Here is a 24,165-nt window from a genome sequence, read left to right on the forward strand (position 1 = left end):
AGCGGCAGAGTGGTGGGAACTGAGGCCAGCGGGAAATGAGGGTAAGGTGCAGACAGATCATGGAGACACTTATGGGCCTTTTGTTCAGTTAAGATTTCAGAAATTATGTGACCAGAAAGACCTATAGGATCTATTGTAATGATTTGTCCTTTGAACAAATATTTTGCAAATGTTTTGCCTTTTGCAAAGACTTATCTGTCCCTGAATAACCTGATAAGCCATTTGATTATAAAATGTAGTTTGGCTCAAGGTATTAACACTCTGTTGCTTATAATGAGATTTTTCCATTGCAAATGAGACAAACTGTAACATCTCTCATATGAGCAAGATAGGGTTCCTTGGTCTACATACTTTACAGTAAGGTTTTTGTCAACAGTGCTTCTCTTATTGGCTGAGGCTGTGGCAGACTTAATGTTTTATTTAGAAAATGGCCTTCCACAGGGGCCAGGCTTAGGTGCCCCTTTCACTCTCCCCGGTGGAGTTATGTTTGCCCCAAGGTACAGCAGGTGCTTTGATTTCAGAGCTCTAATAACCAGAGCTTCTTCACAGCCAGATTCTACTGGACTCTTCCAACTTTGTCACCATTTCACAACATGTACCTTCACCTGCATCAGACCAGGTTCTTTCTTTTGCTCACTCTTCATCCTCCCAATGCCATGCCTTTTCCTGTGCTTTAAAAAATTTTTTTTAAAATTCACTTTAAACAAAACAAAACAAAAATGTTCATCCATTTCTCCCCACCCCTCCTCTACCCCCACCTCCTGCAACCACCAGTCCGTTCTCTGTCTCTATAAGCTTGGTTTTGGTTTTGGTTTTGGTTTGGTTTGGTTTTTTTGATTCCACGTATAAGAGAGATCATACGGTATTTGTCTTTTATTAAAGTAAAGTTGACTTACAACGTTGTGTCAGTTTCTGGTGTACAGCAAAGTGATTCAGTTATACATAATAGTATTTTTTCGGATTCTTTTCCTTTATACAAGGTTATTACAAGGTATTGAATATAGTTCCCTGTGCTGTACACTAAGACCTTGTTGTTTATCTATTTTATATGTAGTAGTATGTATCTGTTAATCCCAAATTCCTAATTTATCCCTCCCCAGCTCCTTCCCCTCTGGTAACCGTAAGTTTGTTTTCTGTCTGTGAGTCTGTTTCTTTTCTGTAAATAAGTTCATTTGTATCATTTTTTTAGATTTCACATATAAGTGATATCATATGTTTGTCTTTCTCTGTCTGACCTACTTCACTTAATACGATAATCTCTGGGTCCAACCATGTTGCTGCAAATGGCGTGATTTCGTTCTCGTTTGACTTACTTCACTTAGCATAGTACCCTTGAGGTCCATCCATGTTGTCCCTTTTTTTTTTTTTTTTTTTTTTGCGGTATGCGGGCCTCTCACTGTTGTGGCCTCTCCCGTTGCGGAGCACAGCCTCCGGACGCGCAGGCTCAGGGGCTGTGGCTCACGGGCCCAGCCGCTCGGCGGCATGTGGGATCTTCCCAGATCGGGGCACGAACCCGTGTCCCCTGCATCGGCAGGCGGACTCTCAACCACTGCGCCACCAGGGAAGCCCCATGTTGTCCCTTTTGATCCTGCCGCTCTCCTTCCCGTGCCTGGACCTATCTGGCCCTTCAGTGATGCCCTCCCAGTTTCCATTGATAACTGGATTCTCTGAATTCTTGAGACAACTTTAAGCACTTCATGGAATCAGCACATTTTATGGATGAAAATGATTGTAGAAATCATCTGATTCTGTAGTTTTCCACTTTATTTTGTAAAAAAGCACTGGGAATTCCCTGACGGTCCAGTGGTTAGGACTTGGTGCTTTCACTGCCAGGGCCTGGGTTCGATCCCTGGTCAGGGAACTGAGATCCCGCAGGCCACACATTGGTGCAGCCAAAAACAACAACAACAAAAGCCCCCAAAGCACTAAGGCCTAGGAAAGCTTCATGATGTGCTGAAAAGTATATATTAGGTTAGTGGCAGATTTTAAACTAGAACTGATGTCTCTAGAATCCTAATCCAGAGTGCTTGCTGTTACACTATGGAATCACATGGTATGTTATTGAGAGACATTCCTGTTTGCACAATTACTCTTATCGTTAAACTACTTTTATTAGTTAAGTATCTGGGCTGCCCCAAAGAAGGAAAAAATTAGTGTAGGAAGATGGTTTTTGACCTTGATAATCCTCCCATTTTAAAGGCAAGTGCATTTAGCTGATAGCTGGTTATCTCATCTGGGAACAGATTCACTGACAAAAAGGCCAAGTAGAAAGTGATTCCTTATTTTTCCAATGAGACGATTCCCTTGCCTGCCCCCCAGAAATCTTTTTCCCCCAAAAGCTTTTAGGGCAAGAGATGAAACAGTCAAATATCAGCTTCTACTATTTACTATGTTAAACTAGTTATATACACTTAAAACAACATAATAAGGAAAATTACTTTTTTTCTCATTCTCACAGAACATTTTTATTCTATTTTTTTCCACAAGTATCTTTGACACCAATCTCTCTCTTATTCTTAGAGCCATTTTTTGAGTCATCAAGCAGATTCCCAAAATACCTCACCTTTACCTTGTCCCAGTTATTAGAAATATAGCCCCTTTGAATTGTGAATGATCCTGTCACTGGATTTTTATTCTAAGCTACAAGTACCCGTCAGCCAAGCAATATGTGTTTTTCATTTGTTCTGTCATTGTGTATTTGTGATCCCACATAATAACTCACTCACTGCTTTGCTTTTTTAGTAATCTCTAAAAAGGTGTGTTTACAGAGATATCCAGTCCTCAAAATTGTGAGGCAATATCCCAGAAATTGTTTTATATTCTTTGCCTTTTTTTTTTCTTTTTCTTAACATAAAGCAGTGCTGTTAGGTTACTTTCTTAAATAGTGAAAATAGTGAAAACTGGTACTGATTCAATTCCAGGCTGCTGCACCATCCCCAAATTGTAAATTATTATTCAAAATAAAGTCACCAAGTCAGAAAGAGAAAAACAAATATCTCATACTAATGCATATATGTGGAATGTAGAAAAGTGGTACAGGTGAACCAGTTTGCAAGGCAGAAATAGAGACGCAGATGTAGAGAACAAACGTATGGGCACCAAGCGGGGGTGGGGTGGTGGGATGAACTGGGAGAGTGCCATTGACATATATACACTAATATGTATAAAATAGATAACTAATAAGAACCTGTTGTATAAAAATAAATAAAATAAAATTCAAATAAAAAATAAATGACAATGTGTTGGCTTTCACCAGACTTAAAAATAAAGTTTTATGCATATGAAAAAAAAATAAATAAAGTCACTGAGAAAGCACCTGAGAATATTAGTCTTTATAAGGACTCAAATATAAGGCAACTCCTTTTCTGAGAAGGGGAACGTTTGGCCTAAATTTGGATATCCCCATTCTAGCCTGTGTCCAACACTTCCTCCTAATTGCTCTCTTTTATGACATTAGCTCAGATGTGGCACTGAGGAAATAAGTGAGTCTTTATGCATGAAGCTCTGCAACCCTTCCTGAGGGAGGCCAAGCCCCTGTCCTAATTGCTGTCAACCGTTAACACATTCATGCATCAGAAATATCTTTATATTTTCCTACGCAAACAACATTTGCCACTGTGCTGCAGAATTGCAGTGACACTGAACTGAGTTGTATTTGTTTAGACTTAGAAGCTGAGAGGGCCAGTGAAGTGATGGTAAAATGGCTGAGGAATGGGTAGGAACTTGTTCCTCATTCCGTGTACATTGACTTCTCCTTTATGATATATATATATTTTTAATTAATTTAATTTAATTTTTATTTTTAGCTGCGTTGGGTCTTCGTTGCTGTGCATGGGCTTTCTCTAGTTGCGGCAAACGAGCTTCTCAGTGCGGTGGCTTCTCTTGTGGAGCACGGGCTCTAGGCGTGTGGGCTTCAGTAGTTGTGGCATGCAGGCTCAGTAGTTGTGGCTTGCGGGCTCTAGAGCACAGGCTCAGTAGTTGTGGTGCACGGGCTTAGTTGCTCCGCGGCATGTGGGATCTTCCCAGACCAGGGCTCGAACCCGTGTCCCCTGCATTGGCAGGCGGATTCTTAACCACTGCGCCACCAGGGAAGTCCAATGATGTTTTCTTTAAGTTTTAAGAAGTCTCAAAGTTTGGGTTTTAAGAAGTCTCAAAGTCAATTTTAAGACAAATACTTTTGTTTGTGGAGTAGCTAATACAGTAAGTAATACATTTTACATTTCCAAAGTTCAGACCTATGTGGAGGAGATAATTTGTGATATTCTGGACTTTGCTACTAAAAGCGACCTTTACATTATAGGTTCAAGGTGCTTAACTTTGTTGGTCGAGATCCACCCCATTAACAATGTGAAGGTTCTAAAAGCAGTGGATAGCTATATTTGGGTACAGGTAAGTGAGCATATCTTTATCATTTATCTCATTAATCAAAAAGCATGAAACCTATAGGCAGTGGTGTTACAAAGTGCTTTCACACACATTATCACATTTTCCTCAAAGCAATCCAGTGAATGAGTATGGCTGGAATTAACAGCTTTTCCTTTGCAAACATGAAAATCAAAACTCAAACCTAGCTCTCTGTCTCTATTATATCATGGTTTGTCTAATAGTACTATAATGTTTTTACATGATAAAATATAGAATATCAAAACACATTTAAAGGAAGTTTAAAAATGGTTTATCTAATGTGTTCATAGAGTTGACAGATTAAATACCTATGATTAAATGATATAATTAATCCCTGAATTTATCAACTCTATGAATCGATGCAGAAGCACTGTGCGTATAACACAAGTAGACTAGATATAGTCGATTCTCATTACTTGCACATAGAATTTGCAAATTCTACTACCCACTAAAATTTATTTGTTACCCCAAAATCAATACTCATGGTGCTTTCACAGCCATTTGCAGACAGGGGCAAAGCAGTGAAAAAATTTTCACCCGATGCACATGTTCCCAGATGAGGTAGAACAAGGTGACACTGCCTTCTTGATTCAGTTCTCAGACTGCAAACAAAGGTTGTTTTCACAGTCAACTTAGTGCCATGTTTTTCACACTCTTTGGCTTTTCTTGGTGATTTTGCTGTTTAAAATGTCCCCCAAGTGCCTTGTTGAGGTGCTGTCTCATGCTCCTAAGTGCAAGAAGGCTGCGCTATTCTTTTCAGAGAACACGTGTGTTAATTAGATAAACTTCATTTAGACATTAGCTTATAGTACTGTTGACTGAGTTCAGTGCTAGCGAATCAACAGCATATATGAAATAAAGTGTCTTTTAAACAGGAACACACATTAGACCAAGTTTTGTTTTAATTTGTTGTCAAAAATGTTGTAACTAGAGGCTCACACGTTCCTATCCCTGTATTTCCCTTGGGAGCAGTGGTTCAGTTTTCAGTGTTTTTGGTGACTTTATGGAACATAACTGCCGCAGAGAACGAGAATCAACTATCCATATTCATGCAGGGTTGAGGCACAATTGCCTTGTATAGCCTCTCCCTCCCCCCACCCACTCCCAGCCTCTGGCTGTGGGTCTCCCTCTTGCAGTGTGTGTTGGGAGAGGGGACTGTCTCTCGTGTGCCCAGTCGTCCACTGTCAGCCAGTCCTTACAGTGGTGCATTTCGCCACCACTCCTGGCGTCTCTGTGGGCCGCTGCTGCCTGCCAGACAGGGCCTGGTGTGGAGCTCCTAAGCTGCGTTCCCTCCCCCAGGAAGCCACCCTGTTTACGTTGTCATCAGTGCAGGGCTGACTGTGGGACACTTCCCTTTCCTGGCCTGTTACTTTGGTTTCCTTAGCATTTTTATCCAGGGCTGTGTAGGCAGTGGAGATATCATTGAAGGATGAGGACAACTAAAAGGTAATTAGAGTATAGGAAGGAAAAAGTTTTATAAGTATATGGTTGCACTACATTGTGAATATATTAAAAATTACTGAATTGTATACTTAATAGTGAAAATTGTGAATAGTGAATGTTGTGTTATGTGCATTTTATCTTAATTAAAAAAAATTAAAAGTACAGGATGCATGATGTCATCTGTAGGCCAAAAGCAAAGTCCCCACCCACATGAAGCAGACCCACACTAATCTTGTGGGCCCATCTCAGTTCCTAGCCCTGCTCCCTGCTCCTCAGGCTTAGGCCTCTGGAGAGAGAAACTCCTCCAAACCTCCATCCATGGCAAATCCCCACCTTCTTCCTCTCTCCCTTCTGCTCTGCTTTAGAGAAACGCTGTTCACTGTCCATGGAGTTTGGTCCTGCCCTGCGATCTCTCTCCTTTTTCTTACCAGAACGTCCGTGATGATTTCCAGTAGTACATTTCCCTAAGTCTACACGTGCAGCTTTGACCCCCTTCATGGAGGAACTTCAGCAAGACAGTAGTGAGTGGGGTCTGGATCCCAATCTGGGATCCTTGGAGAGTTCCCCACCAGCATGATTGCATCTTCCAGATAGTTCCATTGGGTAATTACACATTCGTCTACATGCCTGTAGTACATACCTTCCATCGACCAATATTAATAATCAGAGTCTAGCTCGATATTTACAAGATAAATATTTTTCTAATATGATATAATCTAATCTATATAGATTCCTACTCACAATGCAGACAAAACAAAACAAAACCCCCAAAAATGTTGCACACTTTTGTAGAGCTCTGTCTGAACCCTGTCTATGTATATTCTCACTTCTAGGCCTTGCTTCAGGGTTGCCTCAAATTAGAAAGAAAAACAACCACCACCTGAATGGAACTTTTAAAATTACATTTTCACTGATTGCCTCACAGAGACCAGGCAAAGGTTTAGAACTGGTCAGCACCTTAGTCCAGGTCACAGAGCTAAGGCAGCAGGGCCTGGCCACCTCTGTAGACCCAGGGGAGGCCAAATCTGCAGTTTCTCCTTATTTTGAGGCACTGAGTGTTTGCTCTTCCATTATCTATGTGGTGTCACTCATCATTGCTTCTCCTCAACCCCAGTACACAAAGTATCCTTTTTTTTTTTTAAGATTTTTTTTTTGATGTGGACCATTTTTAAAGTCTTTATTGAATTTGTTACAATATTGCTTCTGTTTTATGTTTTGGTTCTTTGGCCAAGAGGCATGTGGGATCTTAGCTCCCCGGCCAGGGATTGAACCCACACCCCCTGCATTGAAAGGCAAAGTCTTAACCACTGGACTGCCAGAGAGGTCCCCAAAGTATCCTTTTTGATGTGCACAATTTCACAAATCAGCAGGTAATAAGGTCTATATTATTCTCATAGCTGAATTCTGCATTCCTGTCTATTTTACAGTTTTGAGCTTTTTGCTGTGAAGAATGGTATATAGTTAAAGTTTTGTTTTTCTGAAAGGGAAACTTGACTGTAAGCAATTGTAAAAGTTGACCAGTTCTAGGGACTTCCCTGGTGGTCCAGTGGTTAAGGCTCCACCCTTCCACTGCAGGGGGCAGAGGTTCGATCCGTGGTCCGGGAACTAAGATCCCGCATGGTGCAGCCAAAAAATAAAAATAAATTAATTAATTTTTTAAAAAGTTGACAAGTTCTATTTCTAATTTGTCATTATGAAAAGTTAGGACACCAGGTAATATATTTTGTCAAAATTTTTCCTAGTCTTTAGAGAGGCTGCAGGCTTTAAAACAGGGACATGAAAAGTTATGTTCTTTCAGTATGCTTTAAAGTTTGGAGGGAAAACCCAAAATTCGCCAGTGGATCTTATCTAGTAAGCTGTCTTTCATGTTGCAAAATGAAAGTGCTGATTTATAGTTACCCTTTTGATGATGAAAGAATTAAGTCACTGGAGTTATCCCATGGCCAGTTTTCCCTCATTATCACAGCTGACAGTGTCAGGCCTTGTGTTTCTGGCTGCCTGCTTTGTCCTGTGGGCTGACAAATAAGGGTGGGCGCAGAGGAGGAGGCATCGGGGGGGATCAAGCCTTTTCTTCCCAGTGGCAGTCGTTCTGTGCTTTGAGGTGAATCCTCCACCAGTTGCCACACTGTGATTCACTATCCTTTCCTGGAAAGTCCCTGGTTCTGTTTTGCTTTTTCTCTTGGATGTGGGACTTTGGAAGTTGTCACGGAGAGTACATTTACTTGGCTCTCAAATTAAATACTAGGGTTAGCTGCACAACAAATTATATCAGTCACTCTGTTTTGGTGCGTGTGAAACAGAACTTTCTGTACAAATGTTATTTACATTGTTTCTGATTGGCTTCCGAATCCCATATGCCAAATAGGAAGCACCATCCCTAGAAACGGCTTACACTTTAGCCTGTCTAAATGAATTGTGTTGGACCTGTGATCAATCCCCCGCTGGAAAACGGAGCTCCTGAAAGCGTTCCCTTTTCTTCCTTGCTTCCATCTGTAATGTGTGTGTGTGAATGTGATTCGCCTAAACTATTCTGTGGTTCCCAGTCCCTTCTGTGGTCTGTAGTAGTACAGTGATCAAACACAACTTTTGAAATAATTGTGTAAGCAAGGTAGTTGCTTATGATTTTGATCAATTTCCTTTTTACAGTTCCTCTACCCACATGTTGAAGGTCACCCGCTACCAGAGAATCATCTGCTACTGATTTCAGAAGAGAAATGTAAGTATATCCTGAGGACTTCATGAACGGTGCATCTCCCAGTGAAGCGTAGGAAGGGCGTGATGAATCTTCTAGCTGTCCACTCGCCAGTGCTGAGGGTCCACTGACCTTTGATGTCCATTGGAGACCTAGGACTCCTGTGGAAGGGCTTTCCTTCTGTTTCTCCTTGTTGTTCTCTTAGGCTCTGCCTCAGTATATGATGGGCTCCTGCATATATGGATTTCCAGTTTGGGCACATGGTAGAATATTTGTAGAACAGTTGTGCAGGTCATTTTTGCCTTCTTTGGTCCATCCTTCTTTAAGATGTCTGTCACAGTGGATAACCATGATTTAAGGAGAGAGGCTTGGATGGACAGAGGGAAAGGCATTAGAAGCTAGAAGAATTCCATGGCGGAACTCGAGGACACTTACTAACTTGGTCAAATTAGATAGAGGCAGATAAGATTGGGACATCCTTTAATGATGATTTCAAGTCGGGGGAAGGGTGGAGAAAGGACAAAATTCACTGGTGTATCTTATCTGGTAAGCTGTCTTTCATGTTATAAGGTGAAAGTGCTGATTTATAATTAGAAGGACAAGTCTGAGGGGTTAGGATTGTGTTCACTTCCTATACTCTTGCCCAATAATCTGTCTCACATTTCTGTAACTAGAACCAGCAGAAGGTACATATGGCTGAATCTAAATCGTTTACTGAGAAAAATAGACCATCTGCACATCAATAAAGTGTTCAGAGTTCTGTTAATGACCCCTATAAAAATACCTCCCCCTAATATCTGGCATAATGAGTTTTCTATCTGATGTTTTCATATAAAGAGGTATTGGGTATTTGGAAATTGAAGATAAACCCTGCCAAATGAGCCCTTATTAGCCCTATGTAAGACTGATGGTATAGGGGAGGGAAATACTTGTTAAGGGAACCCAGGGGAGCAGAAGAGTTAAATGCTTCATGTATTGTTGATACTGAGGAGCAGAGTAAATGCTGGACTTGAAACAGACTTAAAGGGAGGGTGGAGAAAGGTGGGTTTTGTTTTGAGCCTTGTGAGATTGCCATCTGTGATAACACTGTTTTTCAGCCAGTTGTTTAATCTGCTTTGCTTTTATAAAAAAATGTTCACAACTGTTAGGTGAAAAAAAGTACTCATATTTTTCATGAAGGTTAAACTATTGTTTCTTTTTTAAAAGATATTGAACAACTTCATATCCAAGTTACCCAAGAAGATGGAAATAGAGTGGTAAATATTTGAAATTCCTTTCGCTTTAGAGTTTTTTCCCGTAAAGAGTGGCATTTCTAGACTATTAAAGATGGATTGTTATAGAAACATACTACTTTATTTTGGTGTCTTTCCAATTATAGACTTGCTGTTGTAACATGTGAAATAATACAAGATACATGAAGGAGTTGATTATCTCCTTTCTATCTACCTCACCCCCCAATCTCAGTCTCCTGACATAACTAATGACAGCCTTGTGTGACCTTTTCCATGCCTTGTACCTTGCTCAAGGTTAGGTGTACAGATACTGGGATTCAGTTGCTTTTACCAAGATAGAATCATAATATAAATATTAATTTGCTGCTTTTGTTTTTGCTTTTTACTTAATATATCAGGGGTATCCGTATAGGTTTCTAAATAGAGAGATAACTTTTTTCTCTAATTTTTATACATATATACACATACATACACAAAATAAACGGGATCATAGCATATATGCTAAGGTTCTATATAGTTCAGTTTTCTTTTCTTTTTTGCTTGTTTTCTACTTCTCCCTTGCCTTTTCACTTCTAACTTTTGTTCACAACTTGGTGTGTATCCTTTCACAGTTTTCTCCATACCTATATGTCTCCCATCTCCACCCCTGACACACCCAGGGGTTTGTTTATTATTCACTCCTTCCTCATTCAACTCTGTGGAATTACCTACAAGCACCCTAGGGTAGCTCAGTTCATTGTCTTTAGAAGTACAAATAGTCCCTGGCACGGATGTGCACAGTTTTGTCACCGTTCTCCCATGGATGGATATTCACTTGATTGCCTTTTTTCCCCCTTTTATTTGTTTGCATTACAAATTGTCTCAAATGTTTTTAGCTTTACATGTTTGGTACACGTGTTTCTTTGGGTTAAATCCTCAGGGAAGGATAAGTGGGTTGACGGTTATATGCATTTAATAAACTTCAACAGATTTTGCCAGATTGCTTTCCAAAAAACTTGTAACACTTCAGTTTTGCAAGCAAAGTATGAAAGTACCCTTTCCCTCTATCCATACCAGTTATCAATGTATTTGCCTTTTAAAAAATCCAGTTTGATGCGTTTAAGTTGATATCATTATTGTTCGAGGTTGTGTTTCCCTTAATATTGATGAGGTTGAGCATCTTCTTTGCTTATTGGCTATGTGAATTTGTTTTTCTGGGAATTGCTTAGTTATATCCTTGTCTATTTTTTCCTGGGTTGTCTTTTTCTTGACAGTTTGTGTGAGATCTTAATATATTATTGATATTAAAATGATTTCCTTCAATATTTAAATAGTCTGCATCTAAATAGTCTTTCTCTGATTTTAATTTTAAATTATGTGAACAAAATTGAAATGGGAGATGGCATTTTTAAATTATGTATCTATGATTGAAAGCATCAAATCAAGAGGCCTGGCTGGAAAATGACCAGAAAGTATGTGGCTGGAGCTCTGGGCCACTAGCGGCTGAGCGGACGGCAGGGCAAAGACAAGGCCAGCCGTCAGAAAAGGGTCAGGCCAGAGAGGAAAGGCCAAGGTGCAGAATCCCAAAGCCCCAATGAGAATTTAGAGGAGAGAGTTAAATAAACAAGCTGGGGTCAGGCGCTGGAAATGGGCACAGACAGAGGACTGGCTGGCTAGAAGAGGCTTGGGAGCCATGAGAGACACTGCAGAGAGAGTGAGGCCTGGAGCCACCTGTCGGAAGCCCAGGAAGGATTCTCCTGGCCAAGCAATACAGTCTCAGCACTCCCTCATCCACATGTGCCCTTCTGTGAGGCACTTCTGCCCTCATTCTTTTTTTTTTTTCTTTTTGCCTTACGCGGGCCTCTCACTGCTGTGGCCTCTCCCGTTGCGGAGCACAGGCTCCGGACGCGCAGGCTCAGCGGCCATGGCTCACGGGCCCAGCCGCTCCGCGGCATGTGGGATCCTCTCGGACCGGGTCACGAACCCGCGTCCCCCACATCGGCAGGCGGGCTCTCAACCACTGTGCCACCAGGGAAGCCCCCTCCCTCATTCTTAAAGGCTTAGATGATCTACAGCTTCATAAAGCCATGTGCAGGTCTGCATAATCATCACAACATCCCTACACATTAGAGGTGGTATTATAATTATCCCCATGTTTACAGGGAACACGACAACCTAGACTCACAGAGGTGAGGAAACTCTAGAGAGGGACAGAACTGCTATGTGAACCTGGTTGCCATGTTCCGATGATCATGTTCTTGCTAGTATAGGTCTTTATCTGAGAGTTCCCAAACCTACCCTAACCTAAACAATTTCAGAAAAATGGAAACAAGATGGGTTCCCCAAAGTTAAGAGTCAGATAGGTACTGTACTCTTGGATCGTTTTCCAGCAAATTTGATGGAACTAGGCAAACAAGAAATAGAGGTGTATGATTCTGCATGCCCTGTCCTCCCTTGAGTTCCAAGTTAGCCTCATTGGAGAAATCCCATTTAGGATTAGAGAGGTTGAAGTATGACTATGGACCATTCTGATGTTCTCTTTTTTCCTTATTTCTTCTACATCAACTTGTCTTCATTATTTACTCATCTGTCCCAATATAGATCACCTTTGCTTGATGAGCAGTTTTGAGGAAAGTGAGTTCTTAATTCCTTGTATTACACTTATCATTTCCTTGGCAATTTACCCTTGCGTACCCTATTTCACTTTCCTTCTTTTGAGAAGGATTCCTTGAGTACTTCTACATGCTAGAAACAATCAAGCCATTGAGAATGTAAAGGTGTTGTAGAAGAGTGCATACTCACTGGGGTAGACTTATAATATTAATTAAAATGTAATTGTAATAGAAGCATGCCAAAGCACCATAGGAATACAGAGATGGGGAGCTTTGCCTTCATCTTGGGAGGGGAGGGAAGGATTTCTACAGGAGGCAGTGCCTAAGTTGGGTCTTGAAGGATGAATAGTGAAGTATTGCTGAGAGATGGGCAGTATCATCATGCTCATTGTGGAAGACATGAAGGTAAGAAGCATGACCAAAGACACATGAAGAGTTTATGGCAGATCTAGGATCATTGCCCAGAACCCTCCTCTCCCAGGCCTGAGTTTTCCCTTGGCCTAACAGTCTCTACCTTTGGTGGTAAAGCCCTCCAGACTGCAGATACCTGAGTGGGTTATGTCCAGAACAGGAAGCTCTGAATCTTGTGTTAGCACAGCTGTTGGTTTGTGGTAGGTGTGGCCTTGCCTTCAGCAGCCCCAGCCTGCCTGCCAAACTAAGAATAAAAATAAGATAGTTTATTGCAGAGTGTTTGTGAGGAGCAAGTAATGAAATGATGCCTTAAATCTTTTTTGGAAAGACTTTCCATGTGTATGTATTGGCGGTAGGGGCTACTAAAAATAAACTGTGGAAGTATTTACATGTATTATAAAGATAGAATAAGCAAAATAATTATGAAACCCAGATATGTTCTCCTTTAAAATAGTTATTTATTTCTAAAATCTCTTTGCCTCCTTAGGTAATTAAAAATTCTGGCCATCTCCCAAGACAGAGAGTAGCCGAAGATTTTGTTTGGGCTCAGTGGGATATGTCAGAGCAGAGGTTATACTACATTGATCTGAAGGTAAAAACTAGACCACTGGCCCTCCTTTTTGTGAGAGTAGTTTAATTTTGACATTATCGTTATTGTAATTTATTAATTACTTCGTTTTCATTGATGGGGCAGTCGACAAAAGTTGATGAAAAATAATGGAGAGGTTTTCCTTACTGTTTGATTTTTGGCTGCTTCCTTTTCTCTCTCTTTTTTTTTTTTTGTGGGGGTACACGGGCCTCTCACTGTTGTGGCCTCTCCCGTCACGGAGCACAGGCTCCGGACGCGCCGGCTCAGCGGCCGTGGCTCACGGGCCCAGCCGCTCCGCGGCATGTGTGATCCTCCCAGACTGGGGCACGAACCCACGTCCCCTGCATCGGCAGGCGGACTCTCAGCCACTGTGCCACCAGGGAAGCCCTCTCTCTCTTTAAACTATTGTTTTTGTTGATTTTTTGTTAATTTGTCACTTACTCTGTTTTCTTTTTTAGAAATCAAGGAGTGTCTTAAAATGCATCCAGTTTTCTGCTGGTGAGCACTTTAGCTTAATGGTAAGTCCAGAAAATGATTGGGCTAAGGAAATTTTACAACCTATTGCCCCTTTTAAAGAGAGCTATTATCATAAACAGCATTTTAACATTCTTGGTCTTGTTTTTTAGTCACTTGTATGAGCAAGTAAAATAGTTCTTGCCATCTCAAGACTTCAATTCTGTAACAAATGCAATTAATATAGATTATTAGAAGAGCACACACAGTAAATTTCTGCTAACTGAATGCCTCATATTAAAGAAAAATGGGTAAGAGTATCAGTGGGAGGTAGTAGGTGTGGTTAATAGTAGATAGCTTTACGTGATTATGCATCATTTGATCCAAAAGAACATGTGATGGTGGATTGAGTATAAGGTAGAAGGTCAATGAGAGGGTAGAGTTCAATCAGGACAAATCTAGAACCACTCCTGGAAAAGCTGTTTGGAGTGCCAGCCTTGTAGTGAGGAGTCGCAAACATCTTTATCTGTGATGGACAGAACATTATTATTCTTCTTGACCAGGGTAAATATTGGTGTCTAATACAGATTGATATCATAGCATTACAAGAATTTCATTTACTCCTTCTACCCCCTTTTTTGGACTCACTCATTCTCTTTCTAAAGACACCCAGTCCTTCCCTCCTTACGTGATCATCTGTGTCTTGTAAAAGTCTACTCCTTCCAATTGGCTTATTATAAAACCCATTTATGGTAGTCAAATCTGAAGCAAAGTTTGCCTTTTGAGAAATAAATACACATCAAGCTTGTGATGTATGTAAACTCCAGAATGTTCCCAGTGGACTTTCTGTCTGTGGACTTGGGGGATATCCTCTGAAGATAATGCTGGTTAAAGGAGCTCTTCATCATTAGGCAAGCACAGTGTTGTCAGGTTTGCACTGGTTTCCAGAACTATCATCACTTAACTAATGTCATTTTTCACTTTGTTTTCTCCTGATTTTTTGACAGTTTGAAGCACCCTTGGATGTATCATTAAGTGATTCAGGATTCAAGTAAGTTACTCATAGATTACTATTAATTTTTATAGACACTTGTGGGCAGAATGATTATATAATATTTATACCTAATCTATGATATGCAGATAAAAGGATAGTTTGATATTCTGTGTGTGGGTGTGGGTGTGGGTGTGTGGGTGTGTGGGTGGGTGTCATCTTTTCTGTTTCTGTTCTCTATAGGGAATATAAACAGTGTTATCAAGCATGAACACAGGGTTTTTGCATGGAAAGGCAATCATATTGATTTTTCTTAGTCATCTATTTCTGTAGGGCGTCTCCATTTATTTTGATCTATGGAAGTGCTATTCTCCCTGTGATTCAATAAAAGCATTCGATGAGTCAGAGAGAGAGCTACGCTTAGAATCAAACATCAAAACCCTTTTCTTGTTGCCATCAAAGAGGATATTGCAGGTCAATCCACTTATAGCTCAGCTGAGTCTATTGCTTTACTTTTTTTCCCTGTTTTCCTTTTTACACAAAAGGCGAGGTTTTTTTCCCCCAGATTATTTTACATGTAGTAAAAACATGAGACACTGTTGAAAAAATAGACACAAGGCCATAACTGCACAGAAGAAATGAAAGTCTTCTTGAATTAATGGTAATCTCAAACTGTTACATATTTCACTACCTTTATTTCATCATATATGAATGTTCATTTCTGTCCATTGTGAAACATCATGTCGGCATTACTCTAAAATCAAAAAAAATTATAAAAATGTAAGTTGAAAGGAATATATATATTTTTCTCTATTGCCAGGCCATGCCATTTATGTAACATGTATTTTTAAAAATTACTGTTTCATAGTTTGTTTGTTTTTTTTTAACCAAAAGACATATTATCTACTGGAATTTCTTGAGGACATGTCTCTACTTCTGTGGGTAAATTGTAGTGGTTATGTCCTTTATGAGGGAACTTATTTGTAAATGCATTTATGTTCTTAGACTTGTCAACTTTGGATATGATGATCTTCAAGACCAAGAGAAATTATCCAAACACCCAACCTTGTGTGTTTTTACCAACCATACAGGTAGAACTGGGTTGTATTTATCAATTTACTTAATTATACTTGAGTTCCATACATTTAGCCATTGTTTAGCTATATTGATCTTGAAAATAAAATATAATAGGGCCACACTCTTACATAAGTGATTATACGGATATTTACATACCAAATTACATTCTCCACTGTAATTTTATACATTTTCTGTCTGTATAAAAGAAGCCACAGTCAGATTATTGTTCTAATAGTTAGTTTTTGTATTATTGTTCTAATAGAGGGGATAGATTCATATTTAATCAAGCTACATTTTCTCACCTGCTCCATTTTTAACAAATGGCATACGATGATCGGGATGCTTTTTGTGTCAGGCTTACTGATGTTTGGGTTCTAAACCTATGTGCTTAGCTGCTTTAAGAGCCATGCTATAACCTGAGCTGACAGTCAGAGCTTCACATAAAGTTGTTAGTGTACAATATTCCATCTCTTTACACCTGTTTATTGTAGATAGAGAAAACAGAGAGGGAAAAAAAATGCCTGAAAATGACTGGAGAGGAGTATGATTACAGTCAATGAATCTGGTGGAAAAACTGCTCATTAACCGTAATAATCATCTAAATAATCAACTCTAATAACTAAATCTCATAGCCATCTTTAACATCCCAACTTGAGTGGACAGTTACCACTTAAGTAATGCTTAGACTAAAATTGCTTTCCTTTAAAGCCAAATTATGTGGTATTCATTGAGCTGACAGTTATGGAGCACTTACTGTGTGCTGCGTATTGGGGATACAATGGTGAGCAAAACTGACCTAAACCTTTTTTAGTAGAGCGTTACTATTCAGTATGGATGTTAGACGTTAAATAAGTGCCCACGTAGTATTTGAATACATTTTATGAATGAGAACTACAGGAAGCCGTGAGAACATATAACAGATGTTTAATGGAAGCTACTAATATCTTCAGATATGTTCTAGTCCAGCCAGTACATTTCATTTTACAGAATGAAAACTGAAAATTGCTTCCTTTACCACCTCACTCCTTCAAAATCCATCCTATAGTTTTTCTGTCCATCCAGGGTCTCCCTCAGCCTTGTAAGTCCCTCTATAAACAAGTCTTGGGGAGTTTAGGGCAGGACATGATATTTCCTTTGAGACTTGAAGGATGAATGTGAACTAAGAACAGGGTGACTGAAGTAGAGTGAGCAAGAGGGAGAGTATCGCGAGAGCGTTGAAGAGGTGGGCAGGGGCCAGGTTGTCTAGGGCCTTGCAGACCATGGAAGGGCTTTAGGTTTTATCTTAAGGGTCATAAGGTCATTAAAGTTTTTTTTTTTTTTTTCCCTTATGACGACCTTTTATTTTGAGAGTGCTCAATTGTACAGAAAAGTTCAAGAATATAATGAATATCCATGTACCTTTTACTTAAATAGTCATATCATTCACAATGCTTTATCATTTGCTTTATCATTCTCCTCTTAAATAGGTAGCATTTTTTTCTTTTTGACTAAATCTTTAAAGTAAGTTGCAGCCACCATGATACTTTACCACTAAATAATTCAGCATGTATCACCTTAGGTTAAGGATACTCTTACATAATCTCATTTCCATTATCACTGAAAGAAATTAGCTACGTTAATTAGTAAACTATTTCATATTCAAATTTCCATAATTGTTTTTTAAAAAGTCCTTTTCACGTGTATGTATATATGTGTATGCATATACATGAATAGATACGTGTACGCATATAACTTTTAAAAGATTCATGCGTTACATTTGGTTGTTTTGTCTTTGCAGTATCGTAATGTAGACCGATTCCCACCTCCTATCTTCTGTCCCTCTTTTTCTCTTTTCACAACATTGACATTTTGAAGAGTCCAGACTATTTGCCTTGTGGAATATCTCACATTCTGGATTTGTCTAATTGTTTCTTTGTGAAAGGATTTAACTTCTTTCTCTTTCCTTTACATTTTCTGTAAGTTGGAAGTTAGGCCTAAAGGCGTTGTTAGACATAGGTTAAACATTTTTGGTAAGAATATTTCATAGGTGATGTTGTGAACTTTATTTGCACCAGATCAGGAAACGTATAATGTAAGGATGTCCTACTGTTACTGACACTAAGTTTGGTCATTTGGTTAAGTGGTAACCACTGCCTGTCTCCCTTGTAAAGGTACATTTCAACCTTTGCGTTAGTAATCTGTGAGGTGATACTTTGGCATTAAATTACTATCCTATTCCCCAACAACTTTTCATCTGGTGGTTTTAGGGTCCATTGACGGTCCTTCTCTGAAGTGTTCTAATTGGGTAGTGACATGATTAGATGTGTATTTTGAAAAGATCACTGTGGCTGCTGTGTGAAGAATAGTTCAGAGGGCACAAGAGAAAAAGTGGGGAGATGAGCAGTTAGGATAAGGTATAGTCATATATTTAAGATGAGGCTTGATCTGGGATGGGCAGTAGAGGTAGAGAGAACTAGGTGGGTTTGTGATGAATTTTGGAGATGGAACTGAGGAGACTCGCTGTGAACTAGATGAAGAGGAATGGTTCTCAAGTTTCTGGCACAAGCAGATGGGTCAATAGCGGTGCCGTTTACTGAGGTACGGTGGTTTTGGTGGGGCTTAGGAAGGGAGATCGTGAGTTTTGTTTTGGACACGTTAACTAAGAGACCTGGAGCTTAGAAGGGGAGTCGGGACTGGAGATGAATAAGTGTGGAAGTTGTTAGACCATAGCTGGGATTTGAAGCTGTGGGAAGGGTAAAGGGTCAAAAGGGAAGAGGTTTAGGAATTAGATCTGGGAGCAAAAATATATAAAAGTTAGGTGGAACATCCAAAGAAAAAGGAAAAAGTATGGGGAGAGAAGAGGAAAACCAAGTGAGGTGTTATAACAGCCAAGGGCAGAGCGAGTTTCATAAAAGAGAGTGACTGTTAGTAGGTGGTGAGAGGTGGAGTCCATTGGGTATAGCTTCATGAAGGTTACTGTGAGTAGTTTGTGCTGGGTGACTGAGGTGAAATCTTGATTGTGATGGGTTAAGTGTCATGTGGGAGTTGAAAAATTTTAGCAGCATGTGCAGGCATGAGAGAGGCAGCAGCTGAAAGGCAAAATGGAATTTAGGGAATATCATTTTTTGAGACAGTAGGGACTCTAGTATGTTTGAATGCTTACGGGATATTTAGTGGAAAAGAAAAGATGACAATACACAGCAGAGAGGAATGACCAGTAGAACAAATTTGCTTAGAAGGTGGGATGTAATGGGATCCAGAGCTCATGTGGTGGGACCAGGCTAGTACTTGACTACTTTGTACTTGGCTTTAAATCTGTTGGATATAAATAATCATTTTAGGCTTTTATTCTATGAAGCTTTTATGCCTTCTTAGTTTATTCCCATAGGAATTTCTCATGAACAGTAGCAGCTTATAAATAGGCTATCTATGACATATCTTAAGAAATAAAATGTTAGGTTAATCCGGCACGAGATGTGAAAGAGTGTTTTTTCCTTTCTCAGCAACATCTAGGAGAATAGCAAATGAGCCTTGCTTTTCGTAGTCAGCTTTGAAATAGAAAAAATAAACCTGTTTCAAATGGGATGCTTCCAGATTTACAATGAAATAAACCAGAGAAGCACCCTTTTGCTTTTCAACTAAGAAGTTGTCAGTTCATGTATTTCCCAAATTACTTTTCAGAAATAACTTTTTAACCTTTGTTGTTAAAACAAACCTACTTCAGCAAAGTAGGAATGGAGAAGAGAGCAAATAGTCTAATCCCTATATGGCTCCCTCTATAATAGGGAGCTTAATTTTCCACTGGTGTGAAGAACAGAAAACATGGTTCATGAAAAAAATATAGGTAGACTCAGAGCTTTTCACAAACTCAACTTATTTCAACTATTTACATTAATGCTGATGTTGTAATAACATTGGATGTTCAGTTGTCACATGTTGGTCATTGGGAGCTACTTTGTCCTTTCAGCATTACTTTTTACATTCTTGAAAGCATCTTTGTCCTGAATTTTCCTGCCCTAAGAAATGATATCTGCTACCTTCCAGGGAGTCAGAGGTTAAAATCTGGAGGCTGCTCATGAGAGTTGGTGATAGGCAAAAGTGCTCTGCCAATGTCAGGACACTTACGTATTAACATTATGAGTTTGTATAGATTTTTCTAATAAATTTTTTACAAATCAGGGACCTCCTAAAGAATTGAAGGAAAGAAAATACACTCCCTATCCAATAGTCAACCCTGAAGCTGTACTTCGAGTTCTCCTGTGTGTTCTAACTCCATGGTGGCTGTAATTCTTTCTTGTGCACCACCTACTGGGAGGTAGTGAGGGGTGAAAAGTGTAACTTCTCCTTCCTGTACATATAATTGCAAGAGTTGCCCTTCACAAGTTCCCAGAATTAGGCCTGTGTTTTAGCATTTTATAGAGCCTTTTACAATGAGATAATTTCCCTTGGAAAACTTTGTCCATAATAGCTTTCATTGTCCAAATGGTTTCCCCCAGGCTAGCCAGCTTTGAGATGTTATCTTCATCATTGATGAATATTCATTACACATCTCTGGATACGCCATTAAGAGCTTGCTTTGTTTTTTCAAACTCTGACTTCCCCCAACTTGTAAATAGCGGCAAAATTATTCTGAAATAATAATAATAAAGCAGCTAACCTTTATGACCAGCTATAACTTCTTTGCCAGAGCTTTATACATATTACCTCATTTAACACTCACATCAGAACCATACGAAGGAGGTTCTATGTTTTCCTTATTTACAACTGAGGAAACTGAGGCTTAGAGAATTTAATTAATATGACTCAGGCAAATTTAAAAAATACTGATGCCTGAATCTCACCCCAGAGATTCTGATTTAGTTGATCTCAGGTGGAGCCTAGGCATCTGTGGGCCCAGGTAATTTTAATGTACTTTCAGAGTTAAGAACCAGTGCTCCAGAGCTATGCTGTCCAAGAGGGTAGCCACTAGCCACATGTGGCTATTTAAATTTAAGTTATTAAAATTAAATAAAATGTAAAAGAAGTTCCTCAGTCACATTAGCCATCCTTTAAGTGCTCAGTAGCCACATGTGGCTAGTGGCTACCATATTGGACAGCACAGATATCGAACATTTCCATTATCAAAGAAAATTCTAGAGATGGGACAGCTTTGCAGAGCCTGTGCACAGCCCATTTCCCCTTGTTGTGTCTTTTTTTCCCCCTTTGGGATAGGGAGAGGGGACTAAGCCACAACATAACTATTTGGAGATATTTGCTTATGAGATCTGAATATGGCTCTTGGTGTATGTAATTAGGTTAGTTTAATCTACATCTCACTTTAACTTTCTTCAAAACAAGAAAAATGATAACCTCAATTCTCTAAAGGATGGTGTGCAGAGGATTTTGCTAGAATGGAGGTTATGATCTTCCTTATATTTTTGACATTTCACGTTCATTCCTCAGGGTAGTTTCCTAAAAGAAGAATTACTGGGTCAACAGGTGTGAATATATTTAATCCTCAGCAAAACAGTTTTTCGGAGAGGTTGTACTAGTTCACTCTTTCATTACTATTATTTGAGAATGTTCTTCCTACTGCTCCATTGACAGAATTGATTATCATTTTTAAAACTTCACTAATTTGAAAGGAAAAATGTGGTGGCTTGTTTTAATTCTTGTTTCTTTATTACTAGAGAGGATGAAGTTTTAACTCCGTTTGCTAAAAATGCCTGTGATCATAGAACGTAAAAGAACAGGATAAACCAGTAGGGTTTTTGCTGGTAGTATGTTTACTGTATAAAAGTAGTCAAAGTGGTACCGAGGACTTTTGTATCTGTTATAATTACTATTTTTGTATCTGCTTTAGTATAGCATTATTTTATTCTTAAAGAGTCTGCTGTAATTTTAAAGAAAAGATATTATCATTGTGTGGTCATTAAGCATAACAGTAATTTTAAATCTAACAGAATTGTTACTTTTTTGTCTGATAAAGTTATTCTTTTTTGTTGTTTTCTGTTGAAAATATTGCAATGAAATGAATTTCTAACAATATATGGCAGTCTTAAAAGTCATTAAAAGAGTCACAAAGGATAAATATTATAATGAAATGCTTAAACATGTCCTTAAATAGTCTTCTTAGGGAAAATGGGCCTTTTTTTTCCTACCATGATTTTTGATAAAGGAACTCTAATGGAGTATGGTAGAGGAAATATTGCAATTCACTGAGTAGAATAATGATTGAATTCACACAGCTAGTTAATATTCCCTCTGGGACTAGAACCCAGGTTTCCAGGCTCCTTGTCAAGTTCCTTTCCACCCTGGAAATCTCCTATTTCAGGTGATCACATAAATGCTAGCATTAGAATAGAAGTATCAGTTTAAGCATAATGCCCTCATTTGTAGGTCATTGATGGACTTACCTAGTCTGTCCAGGTGGCGACAGCTGCTAGAGGTGATGGACAGTTTTACACATTGAAGCAGGTGGAAAGGCTGAGGTTGTTCTGGAGTGGTGGGCTGAGTGAGTGTGGTCAGGGCTCATCTGGAAAGGCCACTCTATGCCAGGAGCTCTCCTCAGTGACCCAAATATGGATGGGGACAGGCACACACACCACACTTGCTCTTGTTGCCCCAGTTTGCTTTCCATTCTAGATAAAGAAGAACTCTGGAAACTTTCTGTAAATAGGAGACACATTTTTGATAACCTGAGGTCCATAGCTATTAGCAATGGCTGGAAAGCAAGCTACAAAAGGGCACAGGGGAGTATATGTATGTAAGGAGAATCTCATGAAGCTTTGTAAACTTCTCTAGGTTCCTGTGATTTCATATACAGAAATCTCTCTCTCTCCATTTTCCTAGCCTTCAGTAACCTACCACAGTAAATTGCTTATAGTGTGTGCTGAGTAATTGTTGAATTGAAATTTCTTAGCAACTTGTTAATAGTCCATTTCTAGAATTTGGGAATAATCTATGAGGTAAATTGAGGCAGAACATCTAAAGGAATGGCAGCAAGGTTAAGTGGCTTAGGAAACTTTCTATTTGTCTACGATTCTTTTAAGTTTTACTAAATACCTTCTTCCTTCTAGGAAGTTTGTGTGTATGTTACTGCCCGAACTTTGACTCTTGGGAGCAAATCACGTATTCAGTGCTTTACTTTCATAAAGGTACTTTTCATTTATTTTTTTACTTTTACATAGTCATTTTTTCCAAATAGCAGCAAAGTAGATAGACTTTAAAGTCTTATTACCTTGTAACAAATTCAATCAGTACATTGTATATCTGTATACCTATATAATACATATTTCCTGAAGAAATTCATGAATGATGAATATTAAGTGAGCTCATTATTTTTAAATTACATTTAAAATAATATTTTGTAATACATTTTTTTCTTGACCTGTGTCTTTTTTCTAAGCCTGTAGACCAATGCTAAGGGATGTATTTGCCCAAAGTGTGTGTGTTTGATTTTTTATTATTACTAACTGAAAGGTACCAATAGATTTAACTTACAAAGGTACATAGGGTTTTAGTTGAAAAGCTTCTGTGGTCTCGGTCCTTAACAGGTCTTAGACCTAAGATACATTTATTTCATTTCATACATCTGTGGCCCAGGAAATTGATATGTCAACAGTCAGCCTTGGGGACAGGAGTAAAGTGCCCAAACTTTTCTAGCTCTGTAGTTGGTCACAGAGTGCCCTTTAATAGTTTTAGCCTGAACCATACTAAAGAGTATTTATTTCGCTTGTTTAGTTCCTTAAAATTAGTATTTATATAGTACATACTGTGGGTAGAGTTAAAATTAGAATTTTCAAAATAAAAAAAAAATTTATGCCAGGTCACACCAGAGTTTATTCTTCAGGAGTGCCTAATAGTACCTTCAGAAGTTAGAGATTAAAGTAAAAGAGTTGAATAACTTAATAACGAAGAAAGTAAAAGTAAATTCAGAAGACCTATATCTATGCTTTAATAGTACAAGTCTGATATTTGTGGAACGTTTTCATACATTTTTCTAATGATTAATCTAATGATTAAAGCCAGAAAATAAAACTTTTCTGAAAGTTTTATTAAGAGCTAATAACCATGATTAAGAGTTAGAAGAGTGGAGAGTGAAGCCCTTAGTAGATAGCCTAACACCCTTTCTGAGTCACAGTGAGATTCCTAAGTGATTCAGAGAAGTCTCTGAGGGCCTTAATGACTGCAAGAGTGTGGCAGTGAACCTTGAGGCACGAGGGCCAATGAGCCACCTGGTCTCCACCTCTTGGATCCTTAAGTAGATTTCTTCAGGTCCTTCTATCCCAGCACAACCCACCTTTTAAGGTCTAAGTTTATAC

The 24,165-nt window shown here is 39.0% G+C and overlaps 1 protein-coding gene across 5 annotated transcripts in view; it reads left to right on the top strand.

The window, feature by feature from the left end:
• The window catches only part of GSAP (gamma-secretase activating protein), a 109,242-nt gene that overhangs the window by 16,996 nt on the left and 68,081 nt on the right, over positions 1 to 24,165 (top strand). For all 5 annotated transcript variants that reach the window (XR_003436540.1, XR_003436541.1, XR_003436542.1 and 2 more), the window contains exons 6-13: positions 4,301 to 4,389; positions 8,494 to 8,563; positions 9,746 to 9,795; positions 13,261 to 13,365; positions 13,821 to 13,880; positions 14,823 to 14,866; positions 15,812 to 15,897; positions 22,921 to 22,998. Coding sequence is in view for 2 of the 5 variants with exons in the window: in XM_027123816.1 (XP_026979617.1) it covers positions 4,301 to 4,389; positions 8,494 to 8,563; positions 9,746 to 9,795; positions 13,261 to 13,365; positions 13,821 to 13,880; positions 14,823 to 14,866; positions 15,812 to 15,897; positions 22,921 to 22,998 (582 nt within the window). In the remaining 3 variants the exon portion in view is untranslated. The remainder of the gene's footprint in view (positions 1 to 4,300; positions 4,390 to 8,493; positions 8,564 to 9,745; positions 9,796 to 13,260; positions 13,366 to 13,820; positions 13,881 to 14,822; positions 14,867 to 15,811; positions 15,898 to 22,920; positions 22,999 to 24,165) is intronic.

This window comes from Aethalodelphis obliquidens, unplaced genomic scaffold (assembly GCF_003676395.1).
Source record: "Aethalodelphis obliquidens isolate GAN/ISIS:26980383/991018 unplaced genomic scaffold, ASM367639v1 scaffold27, whole genome shotgun sequence".
NCBI classification, from domain to species: Eukaryota; Metazoa; Chordata; class Mammalia; order Artiodactyla; family Delphinidae; genus Aethalodelphis; species Aethalodelphis obliquidens.